The sequence below is a fragment of the Juglans regia genome, chromosome 6 (assembly GCF_001411555.2).
Source record: "Juglans regia cultivar Chandler chromosome 6, Walnut 2.0, whole genome shotgun sequence".
NCBI lineage: Eukaryota > Viridiplantae > Streptophyta > Magnoliopsida > Fagales > Juglandaceae > Juglans > Juglans regia.
In genome coordinates, this window is record NC_049906.1 from 8,042,398 (window position 1) to 8,054,306 (window position 11,909).

General features: G+C 33.7%; 2 protein-coding genes across 2 annotated transcripts; one reads left to right on the top strand and one right to left on the bottom strand.

Moving 5' to 3' along the window:
* Window positions 1–838: 838 nt before the first annotated feature.
* LOC109014295 lies at window positions 839–3,358 on the top strand. The gene is made up of 7 exons (XM_018996711.2): window positions 839–1,126; window positions 1,244–1,297; window positions 1,395–1,526; window positions 1,622–1,730; window positions 1,832–1,873; window positions 1,974–2,030; window positions 2,103–3,358. The coding sequence occupies exons 1-7, from the start codon at window positions 990–992 to the stop codon at window positions 2,706–2,708; spliced, it is 1,137 nt and encodes a 378-aa protein (XP_018852256.1). The 5' UTR covers window positions 839–989; the 3' UTR covers window positions 2,709–3,358.
* A 919-nt stretch (window positions 3,359–4,277) lies between these two features.
* LOC109014296 (cysteine proteinase RD21A-like) lies at window positions 4,278–7,567 on the bottom strand. The gene is made up of 5 exons (XM_018996712.2): window positions 6,957–7,567; window positions 5,952–6,187; window positions 5,710–5,850; window positions 4,765–5,217; window positions 4,278–4,676 (listed from the first exon to the last, which is right to left on the bottom strand). Exons 1-5 carry the CDS (start codon window positions 7,438–7,440, stop codon window positions 4,581–4,583), a joined length of 1,410 nt encoding a protein of 469 aa, XP_018852257.1. The 5' UTR covers window positions 7,441–7,567; the 3' UTR covers window positions 4,278–4,580.
* Window positions 7,568–11,909: the final 4,342 nt, after the last annotated feature.

Sequence of the window (11,909 nt, forward strand, 5' to 3'; positions counted from 1 at the left end):
AGGTACCAGTTAAAAAGAAGGGAGCATGGAAGAGGAGAGCTAGAGCAAAAGGATTTAGGGGTGGGCCTGTTGTATCAAATGATACAAAGAAAATGAGTGGTTGTGGTGACACATAAATTCCTGAGATTTAGATGAAGAAGTAGAAACGAGATGGTTGCTTACCTGTTTCTATGGGTAGCCTGAAACTATTAAGAGGAATGATTAATGGCTTTTGTTGAAATCTTTCAAACCTCAGGAGTCTGAAGGGTGGTAGAAGGACAAAAAAGCATTTTTCTCCAATCTTAAAATCTTTATCTACAACTTCAAATAATAACTAATCGACATCTTCCTTAGTTTTTCTAAAGGAAAATGATATTACGTCTTCTGAATTTATCTTTTTTAAAGTGACTACTTATGTATTTTATTTTACTTTTTAATATCTTTTTACTTAATAATTAAGAAAGTGATATTAATGTATTCATATTTTTTTATTTTTTAAAAATATTTAAAATTAAAAATTAAAAAAGTATAATTTATATTAGATGAGTTAAATAAAATATTATTATTATTTTTGGGTCTAAAAAAATTAAATTTTTTATTATATTTTATATAAAAAATTAAAAAATTTGTAATGGAGAAATGAAACCATCTTTAAATCTAAACAGGTGTGGGCGGGATAGCAGCATGCCAGCACTTCTCTTTTTTCAAAGAGGTTTGAATCCAAACTACCTTCCATCGTTCATTTCTTTCATTTTCCTTTCTTTACTAGCAAATGTTTATCCAGTCCAAAGATTTTATGAAAATCTTAGGACAGTAAACACTACTAAACAGAGTAACAGAATGTCTCCATGGTTGTGGTAGGTGCGTGTTTTTCTCACTCGTTTGGTGCGCGTGCCGGCCAACGATTTCTCTCGTTTCAACTTTTTCGTTTAATTGTGATGAGAACTGAGACTCCATAGATACTACTACTAGAAGTATTTTTGATTCTCTCTCTCTCTCTCTCTGTGGCAATGGAGAGTGGACTCCTCAACTCTCTCTTGCAGCAAACACTTAGAAGCCTATGTTCGTGTTCAAATTCTTCCAGTTCCTCTAAGTGGGTGTACGCTGTTTTCTGGAGGATACTGCCTCGGAATTTCCCACCTCCTAAGTAAGAAAATGATTACCAAAACTCAAATGCGCGCATGATTATTTATTTTGTTCAGTGAAGTTCATGTTACAAAAAACATGCATTTTTATTCTTCTCGACAACACTGTTTTCTTGCAGATGGGAATGTGAAGGGGGCGCTCTTGATCGCTCCAAAGGAAACAAAAGGAACTGGTTAAGTACAAGAATTGTGAAAAGACCATTGTCTCAATTCTGGTTGCTTAGTATTTTCTCTCCTTTTTATTTATTTATTTATCTTTTTGGGTTTCAGGATTCTAGTGTGGGAAGATGGGTTCTGTGATTTCTTTGAATGTGAGCGAACCGGCAGTGGTTACAGAAAGGGGAGGTTTGGGGCTGATGTCTTCTTCAAAATGTCTCATGAGGTGTACAATTTTGGAGAAGGGTGAGAGCTCATATGTAATCGACTCGAATCTTTACAAGTGATAAAATACTGTTGGAGAAAATTGAGGGATAAGCTGCATGGTTTCTATTTTGCAGATTACTGGGGAAAGTTGCAGCAGATAATAGTCACAAATGGGTGTTTAAAAATGCCCCAAATGATGGTGATCCTAGCTTTATCTCCTCGTGGAATGTCTCCATTGATCCTGTAAGCCAATCTATATATTTTCTGCATAGTATCATTTCAAATGTAAGTTCTACTTCTTTTACTTTAAATATGGCATTCTCTTGAATTATTCCTATTTGAAGCAACCAAGAGCATGGGAGTTTCACTTCAATTCAGGCATTCAGGTTGGTAATTTCTCAAAGTCGAACTAAAGGAATTGAAATTCCCACTTGAACTTACTGAACTACCCACTTTAAGCTTATTAGAATTCTCTTATTTTGACAGACAATTGCAGTCATTTCTGTTAGAGAAGGCATAGTTCAACTTGGCTCATTTGATAAGGTATCTACTATGCCAATTTTCTATCTAAATTCTTATGCAAATTAGATTACAATTGACTAATGGGCTCTTCAGATTGTGGAAGATCTCGATCTGGTGATCAGCATACAGAGGAAGTTCTGCTATCTCCAAAGCATTCCAGGGATCTTCGCCATCCAAAGACCAAACCTTCCTATCCAACATCCATACGTTCTCAAACCCAATGCCCATATGATAGAAAGCCATGAAACAACTCTCTCATTGTACAACAATCGCCCATTAACCGGAGTGAAGAGACTGTTGGAGGAAAAACCTGACTATTCTCCCTTAAAGTCGATCAACTTGGGCTGGAACACTCCACAAAACAGCATTTCAGGACCATCCATTTCGCCTACTATGTCTTGCTGCCTTGGAGCACTGCTTACAAAGCTACCTACTGTAAATCCCTCTCTTAAAGCCATCGAAGCTCCAGACACAGCCCTGCTGGGCAACAACATCAACAGCGCGAACCAGAGAGTTCAGTTTGACAATGATGGCATTCAGATAACCGACATAAAACAGGAGTCTTCGTGTCATATGGATGGTGCTCAAGAAGAAAAACCCTTTTCCATAAACCATAATTTAGAGCTAGGAAATGGTTTGGTGATGGAGTTGGGATTTAGACCACCAACAGAGGAAGAAAGTGCCTCAAATCGCAATTAATTAGCATACCCAAGTTGCATTTATTGTCAGGAAAAGATTACTTAGCTTTGGTCTGCTGGTCGGTAGCTGGCTCCTTGTCATTTGATTGTGCACCAGTTTGCTTTTTGTGCATAAAACTTAGTATAAATGTAACACAATAAGTCCATAAACCCCTTCAAATTGAATACCATTTTGTCTACATTGTTTGCGCAAGTGACAAGAGCATGCAATGATTGATTTAATGTCATGCTTAATTGCAATCACATGGATATTCCTGAAACCCTTATGTTTTGTGTTGTCATGACTGTTAACAATGGTAAGACAATGCTATTATTGTCCTCATTGATGGATCGAGCGGAGTGGCAAATGTCGTGGTGGGGTTTGAGTCCCATTATCTATCCTGTTGGAGAGGAATAGTCCACCACAAGGGGGCTGGTCCCCGGAAACAAAATGAGAGAAGCAAAGCAGACAGATATATTGAGACTAGATGAAGTTTGTATGCGTCCTTTAGCATCTCTCCCCCAACACATTGGATGGTCCCCAGCTCTTCTATTTGATTCTTTTTTCTTTTCTTTTCTTTTTCTCTTTCTGTTAGTGATATTTAAGTCTCTGGTTTTGTTGTGTAGCATCAATGTGGCTCCATTAGTTTATATGGATTGAGACATGTTATATCAGCCAGCTCTATATATCTTCAACTATAATTTGCTTAGTTACAAATTATTATTTATCATAGATGAGATTCCACTTATTTTGATGAATATCTTCATCTTCTCTCTCCTTGCTTAGAAAGATAGATAGAGAGAGAGAGAGAGAGAGAGAGAGAGAGAGACCAAGACTTTATATAGTATGACTTGGGGGACTTGGAAGGATAACGGTCCTATCTAATCTTTAAGCAATAAGCTATGAGCTGTATGTAATTAAATAAGAGCAAAACTCTTTTAAGGAGAATTGAAAGGTTTTTTGTGTGGACTGTACAGTGTACAGCTAGAGAGAATTGAAAGATCCTTTTTGTACGGTTACAGAATTGAAGTCTTTCTTTTTTATTGGACAAGTGATTGAGAGATATCAATGTAATTTGGTTATGCCACTGCCAGCCATCTTCATTTTAAGCCAAAGTGGAGAATTAGGTCGTGGATGGTTTTGCATGGAAATGGCAGCCGAACGGACAGGAGAGTTCTTGGTGTGAGGTGGTGAGAAGCATCTCCATTGACCCCACGAGAAATGATATTTGCAATTTTAGAGTATGTTAGTTCGCTCACTCATTTTAAATAAAGTGAATAAATTTAAGACCCACATGTAAAAATAATTTTTTTAATGATGAATCTCATATTTTTTTCAAAATGAATGTGCGGCTTTAAGACTGTATCTAAGATTGATTCTCTTGTGCACTATGGAGGGAAAGGGATTCCCAGTTGTATGGTGGTAGAATTAAAAGACAAGGATTTGTGGATTTTATTTGGTCGCTTGTTTCTATAAACCTTTGGCCTACCAGATTACTACATGATACATTATTATCTACTAATCTTGAATTGACTTGAGATCTTCAAGCAAGTTGAATATATGCAATAAGTAAACAAGGAACAACCAGCGACATTGGAAATGATAAGGCAATTCATCAAGGCCATGGCCGAATGATAACTGAAATGTACAGATGACAATGGGAACTTATAACAATGTCTGTTGGTTGTTGAAATCAAGCAGAAGTAAATAGGGCTCTATTTACATAAATTCAGTTTCTGAATAATCTTTAAAAGACAGTCCACCGATTGGTATCTTAATAATGATGGAAAAGTGGACTGTAAGTAAGGATAAAGTCAAGGAGAACATCAACACCACTGTGCCACAATTCTTTCATCCTCAACTTGACACAATTCCAGCTTGAGCATCATCCGCTTAAGCACTGCTCTTCTTGCCACCACTTCCAAAGGCCCAGTGAGGTTTAGCAGGAGTACGCCTCAGTGCCTTCACTGCCAATGGGTTGTCCTTGCTCTGTTGCAAGTAGGAAATACGTTAGCAAAGGGGGAGAAAGAGAGGACTTAAAGAACATGCAACGAAACAAAGTTTGACTTGCTCTTACCATCATGCAGGTCCCGTCATTGGTGTTACAGATAGGATAATCATGCGGGCAGCAACTGTAATGGTCATCACAGCAAGTGGCACCCTCAAGTGGGCAGCATCCCCATGCAAGGCAATAGCCTGAATACTCATATGTACAGCAGCAGGTGTTGCTGTCTGGACAGGAGAAGTAGCTGCTACAGACAGTTGGGGGCTTGATGGGAGACGGTGGAGATGGGCCAGGGTTTGGGGGATTTTGGCTTTTCTTGATAGGGTAGGAGGCCTCCATTGCAATACCGCATTTGCCGGTTGAGGTGCCATCCAGATTACGCTCCATCCTGATATAGCCTGCCTCTCCCCAGCTTGCACCCCATGAGTTTTTCACAATCCAGTAATCAACACCATTGTCTGTGCCATACCCAACAGCAGTAACTCCATGGTCCAGTGAGGTCCCACATTTTCCAGTGAAGACACCCTGAAGAAATGCGGCAAAACAATCCATTTAATTAAAGATTGGCATCGTGCCAACTCAGAAGCTATTCATGGCATTCCAGCCTCAAAAGATTGACAGAGAATATCATAACGAGAATATCAAACCAGTGCAAGGCAATTGATTGCCTTCTAAAAGGAAAAAAGTTCCACTCTGGTGGTTGGAAAGATATTGATAATGTGGTGTGGTACTTTCATCATATCACAGCATATGGTATGCCATTAAAATTACTTAATGCAGTGCCAAGTGTCTGGCATCTTGGAAGTTTCTATATAATTTGATTCTTGGGCAAGTGGCACTAGCACGAATGCAATCAGATCATAACAAAAAGACACTTCCAGAGTAGTGCAATAGCAATGAAAAGGTTTGAACCTTTCCATTCAGAACTTTGAAATTAAAAGAGCTAAATTTACCTCCCATTTGACCGTTTACCAAGCTCTATAAATCTGATCGAATGGATTGAGATAGAAATCTTACCGAGTCATAAAGCTGGAATTCCCTGCCCCCTCCTTCGATGGCAATGCTCACGGGCTGATTAGCAACTGCCTTTCGCAGTGCTTTCTCATTGTTTGCGGGAACATCTTCGTACTCATCAATTGTAACCACCCTGGCATTTTTCTACACAAAACAAAAGACAAAAGAACGAAAAAAAATATAAATAACAGTACGTCTTTCATTTTATACGGATTTATTACGTTGTTGTTTCACAATAGAATTACCCGGTATGTGTCACAAGTGCCATCAGAAGCATAATAAGGATAATCTTCTTCGGTGTCAATGCCACCGTTGTTGATTATAAACTCGAAGGCATAATCCATAAGACCACCATTGCAACCCTCATTATAAGATGTATCACAGTCAACCAGCTCCTGCTCTGATAGAGAGATCAGATCGCCTGTCACTATCTTGTTTATCCCTTCCACAGCAGCAATCGTGGAGAACGCCCAGCAGCTCCCTTCATTTCGTTTCACAAAACAGTTAAATGATTAACTTCTATCCTTCAAGCTTTTCGAATAATTGGATGATGGAAGTGTTGTATCAGGATAAATTCAGTTTCTTCATCAATTAATTATCATGCTAGCACAGAGATAATTAAATCTTGTATCGTAATAAGGGCAAATCTTTCTAGTTTTTGGATGAATTACTGATGAAGTCAAACGTCTCACGCTCGTCATACTATTTAAAAACTCTATTTAAAAATATATAATTTTATTTTTTTATTCTCGTATTTTATATTAAATTAAAATATAAAATATATGAATAAAAAAATAAAATCAAATATTTTTAAAAGAGTTTTGTAGCACAATTGAAAGATAAAAATTAAAAAAATATTATTAAAATATTATTATTATTTTAAAATTTTAAAAAATTAAATTATTTATTATATTTTATATAAAAATTTAAAAAAATTATAGTAATAAAATTTAACGAAACAATTTTCAATCTTTCTTTATCAATTAATTCAATTAATTCTTTGAGTACAGATTATTAAATCTTGTATCAAATTAATAAATTAATATCATCGAAAAGAGATCCGATAAACTTTTCGCTAACCAATAATCTTATTATTAACTCTTTATCAAGAAAAAAGAGAACTGGAAAAAACAGAGAGACTGCAGATTTGATACACCTAAATTGACAAAATTACCCTTCTACACTATGAACAGTAAAAAATTATAAATATTATTAATATAAAAGAATATTATGCAAACTCTGAAACTCACCGCAGCTCCCTTGATCTTTGACGTCAACGACGGCACCTTCCTTCCTCCAGTCAACGGACTCTGGTAACTTATCGCCGACACGTGGCTCGTACCGGTTGCTGCTCGGCCTCGAGAGCCTCCTCTTGGAGCTGAACTTGGCGCCTAGGTAGGTGGTCCGGTACTCCTCGTTGGTCAGATCGGCGAACCGGTTCAACCCGAGCTTGTAGGTCCGGTTCTTATCGGCGTTGTGCTCGTCGATGAACCGGAGATTGTCCTTGAAGATCTCGAACCTCTTCTCCTTCTCCCCGATGGCGTTGTAGGCCCTTCCGTGCTTCGCGAGCCACCCCTCGTATATCGCCATCACTTCTTCGTTGGTCCTCCAACTCGATCGGTCGCCGTGATTCTCGTCGTAACCGATGATCGACATATCCAACGCTGAAGACAGCGTGAATATCGTCACGAACAGGACGATCACCATGGTTGAAGATGGTCTACAAAAAGCCATGACCTTTTTCTTATCGTGTGGATTCTCAATGGATTCCGAATGTGTGCCTGAGAAAGTGGAGGGGGTAGAGATGGCTTTATAAAGGAAAAGAGCGACCGAGGAGTTATTTATTGATTTTTTAATTACTTAGAGGAATCAAATTTGGAGTGAGAAAGGAATATATATTTCTATATTTAAATACAAAAATAAATAAATAAATAACAAAATGGGCAGGCTGCAGCGGACCATTTACACACGTTAGACGCATGTGGATCAGATTCGGTGGGCTGATGTTATTTTGGAATGCCTTAAAATATTATATATTTTAGAAGATAATGATTTTTTATTTTTTAAAGATGATAATATTTTTTTATTTATGAAACTTTATCGAAAATTGTGTTCATAATATTGAATCATATCATATTGAAGCTGTCGTGTTATATAAATAAACAAATGAATTAATTGTGTTAAATAAGTGAGAAATGATCGCTTGTTTATTTTTTAAAAGTGATTTTTTCACTAGAATGTGATTATGGTTACGTTTAGGCGGTGATATGATTTTAAATATTTTATAAATAATAATAAAAAAAATTAAATAATAGTGATTAATAATAAAATAATAAATAGTATTATCCAGACTAGCCCTAACTCTCGTAAATTTGATATATATACATTTTTTTTTATCTTATCGAATGATGTCTTTATAATTAAACTAAGAAGAATTATATTTTCAAGTTAGCATGTGAATATATCTAACAAAATGCTTACATGACATAATTTAATTTAAAAAATAAATTTAAATTATACAAATTAAATATTATCATTTAAATAACGTGGATACATTCAGTTAATCTAAATTCTTCTTTTGTAGTATGTATTCACTAATTTTGAAAAAGATAACCTTAAAATGACCAAATTATGATGGTGTTGGAAGTTTTTCTTTGGACTAATCTTTTGGGTGTGAAGTGTAAACAATACTCCCTTTTATCGTCAATAGGATTAGATAGGGGACAATGGGTGCACACACCGTTTGGATACTTCGAGATGAAATCATTTCATCTCATTTAATTTAATTTTAATTAATAATCTCATTATTATTCACAACAATCTCACCTCATTTTACTATTTAGACGAATCATGTGCATCCCAAATATGCATATCAATGTAAATGGATTTTTTTCTTTTTTCTTTTGATTTTTCTTGTAAAAATTTTTAACCATTAAAAAAATAAAATAAAAATAAAAATTTATTAATAGTCACTTTCTTAATAATTAAAAAAAACAAAATAAAATATATGAGGAAGCAAATTTGAGAGTTATACTATGATTTTCCTTAGATCGAACCATGTCAATAGGGTGATTGTGACTGTTTGTCGTCAAGGCCAACCTCCCTTGGTGTGATCTATTGTGTTCTATTAGTTTTTGAAGAAATGAACAAAGACAACATTTTGGCAGTCAAGAAGGGATTTTGGTAGATACTCTACAGTCATGAAATTCCATACGCTTCAAATATCTCAAACCCTTCACAAATCAACCTGAGATCATTAAACTCATCGACAACGAAACCCACGATAAATTCCAAATTAAACTTTGATTTCGTTCGTGCAGGAGAGATTTATGTGATTAGAGATGAAAATAGATTATTCATTACAATTTTGCGACTATATATAATGAAACTTGACTATGACATAAATGGTGATGTCCAGGAGGGAAGAATGAAAGAGCAAGGTGCCATTTTTTATAGATTGTCTCAACGTATCTCATATTATCTCAATATCTAAATATTATTTAAATAAAATTATTTTTAATTTTTTTATCTAATCATTACTTAATTATTATAATTTTTTTAAAATTTTAAATAAAATACAAAAAAATAATTCAACTTTTTCAAATACTGAAACACAAATAATGTTAAAAAAATTATATTTTAACCCTTTTTCAACTTTATAATTTTCTTATTTAATTTTTTCTTTCATTTCTCAAAAGCCTATAAAACATTTTAATCTAAACTATTTCACTACTATTCTCAAGCTATCTCACTAATATTCGCAAGTTTCTCATCTCATCTTATCTCATTTGTGTAACCAAATGAAATATAAGGTCCAATTAGGATGACCAAACTATCTCATCTAGCCTGTACGGTTGAGATGTTTCCAAACGGTGAAACCTACATATATATTTCATCTCTATTGGCTTCATTTGTTTTTAAAAAACATCTCATCTCATCTAATCATTGTAACTTTCTCAACTTTTAATATAAAATAAAAATAAAATAAACAATTTAAAATTTTAAAATTTTAAAATAAAAATAATATTAAAAAAATATATTTTCACAATACTTTATTCAACTTCTTAACTTTAATCTCATCTTATTTATGAAAACAAACTAGCATAATCTCTAATTTTCACTAATTTTCAACGGATGCAAATTAAATATTAGTCACTATTTTTTTTTAATTATTTTCCCGCCATCCATGATGTGTTCTTAAATAATTAAAAATTAAATTCTATAATCTATTTATGAGTCAAATAAATAGCACGTATTTATTCTGATTAATAGTTATTCCGTCGATTGAATATTCAAATAAGATACAACGGTATTTACGATGAGGGACGACAACGAAAACGAAAACGAGAGCAGCAAAGCAACCCACGGAACTGGGAACGGGGAGTCGGAGGCAGGTTCACGCGCTAAGTAAAGACGTGAGCCAACAGGGCTGGTTTGGGCCGCACGATTGAAGATCTAAATAAAAGGGCTTCCAAATTACTCACGCATAGGTTAAGAACGTGGTTAAATTTCTGTGAGTTTTTTTTTCCTTTTTTTTTTTCTGCGAACTGGGGATTGCCACGTAGTGTTTTATTGTTCGATGGTTAGTGGGTGGAGTGGGTAACAGTGACTGTGCATTTGTCTTTGTAGTGGGACCCACAGAAAGTTGGGGAGAGACTTTCGGATTATTTCGTCTCTTTTTTCTTCTCTCACTTGTTTCTTTCTAAGATGGAATCTCTTCATTCCCTCTTTATTTTTCTTAATTTCTTTTATTCTATATCTTTTTTATCAAGAAATACACAAATTCTCACTTGGCTTGTTTTTACTGAATTTTTAATTTTCTACTTTGATAATTAGTACATAAAATTACTTCAGATATTTCACATTAATTTGTATGGCTGAATAAAAAATAAAAAAAATATTTTAACTACAAAAAAATTATACTAAAGAAATATATAAATTTTCATTTGGCCAGCCTAGCGGGCCGGCCAGTGTTGTATAACTAGTTATAAATTTATTTTTTAATATGTTTAATTATTAAAAAATTAAAAATATATAATTTTTTTAATAATTATTTTTTTAATTATTAAATAATATATTTAAACAGTAATTTTGAGGAGTCTACTAACATTTTTCGTATAATATTTGTAAAATAATGATAACTTGTCCCACACTCCACTTATGACATTAAAATAAGAATAAAAATAAAAAAAGTATAATCAGTAATCAGGTGGACCCCATGATTCCAATCAATGATGGGGATAACCTGTTTAATTACCAGCCAAAGTCAATTAATTAGAAAAATACAAAAAAGGTTTACTCCCTAATTCCATATATATTATAGAGCCTTCTCTCAACCATTCAATTTCTTTGGTCCATTAAGATGATGATGATGAATCGATGATGATGATGATGTTTGGGCTGTTTTAATATTTTTTTTGTTTGTTTCCACAACTTCGTTATTTATTTTGTTCGAATTATGTACTCTTGTATGTTATTGAAAAAAATTAATGTAAAACTATTATCAATTCTTTACTGTTTTAAGCAATGTTTTGAATACCGTACCGGATACTGTATCGGTAAAAGCATTAGAACGAAATATTTCGATACTAATATCGTTTCGGGATAGCGTTTCAGGATAATATTACGGAATACTCGATATATAAATAAAATACATATAAAAATTATATTCTAAAATAATAGCCTATATATAAATATATATATATATATATATAAATTATAAATAGTCTAGTCTGAATTGTGGGTTAAAAAATAAACTTGTAGTTTGAAAAAATGAAAATAAAAAATAAAAAAACACTAGCTGAAATTGAGGCCGATACGTTTGGTACTGGCTAGTATTTTGGCCATTACGAAATAGATATAGTACTGTATCGGCCGGACGGCCGGTACGAAATTTAAAACTATGGTTTTAAGCTTACACGATGAAATTACATCTAATATGACTTTCAATCTATCAAAAATATTGTCCTTTGACATCTTAATCCCAATCATAAGTTATAATATACATTTATTATTATTATTATTAAGTTTTGTTTTGAAAATGCAATCATTCATGTAAAATCTTAATTATTTACAAGTATGTATATTACTAGTCAATCACGTTAATAATATCATTGATATAGAATTCCGTTGTGTCATGAATTAGATCCCGTTTGAATATAGAAATACTCTCAATTCATTTCATCTTATCATTATAATTTTTT

Coding starts and splice junctions, on each gene's coding strand:
- LOC109014295 (XM_018996711.2), top strand. CDS start 990: ATGGAGAGTGGACTCCTCAACTCTCTCTTGCAGCAAACACTTAGAAGC. Junction 1,731..1,831: donor GGAATGTCTCCATTGATCCT/GTAAGCCAATCT, acceptor TCCTATTTGAAG/CAACCAAGAGCATGGGAGTT. Junction 1,874..1,973: donor ACTTCAATTCAGGCATTCAG/GTTGGTAATTTC, acceptor TTATTTTGACAG/ACAATTGCAGTCATTTCTGT.
- LOC109014296 (XM_018996712.2), bottom strand. CDS start 7,440: ATGGCTTTTTGTAGACCATCTTCAACCATGGTGATCGTCCTGTTCGTG. Junction 6,188..6,956: donor CAAAGATCAAGGGAGCTGCG/GTGAGTTTCAGA, acceptor AACGAAATGAAG/GGAGCTGCTGGGCGTTCTCC. Junction 5,218..5,709: donor AATTCCAGCTTTATGACTCG/GTAAGATTTCTA, acceptor GCATTTCTTCAG/GGTGTCTTCACTGGAAAATG.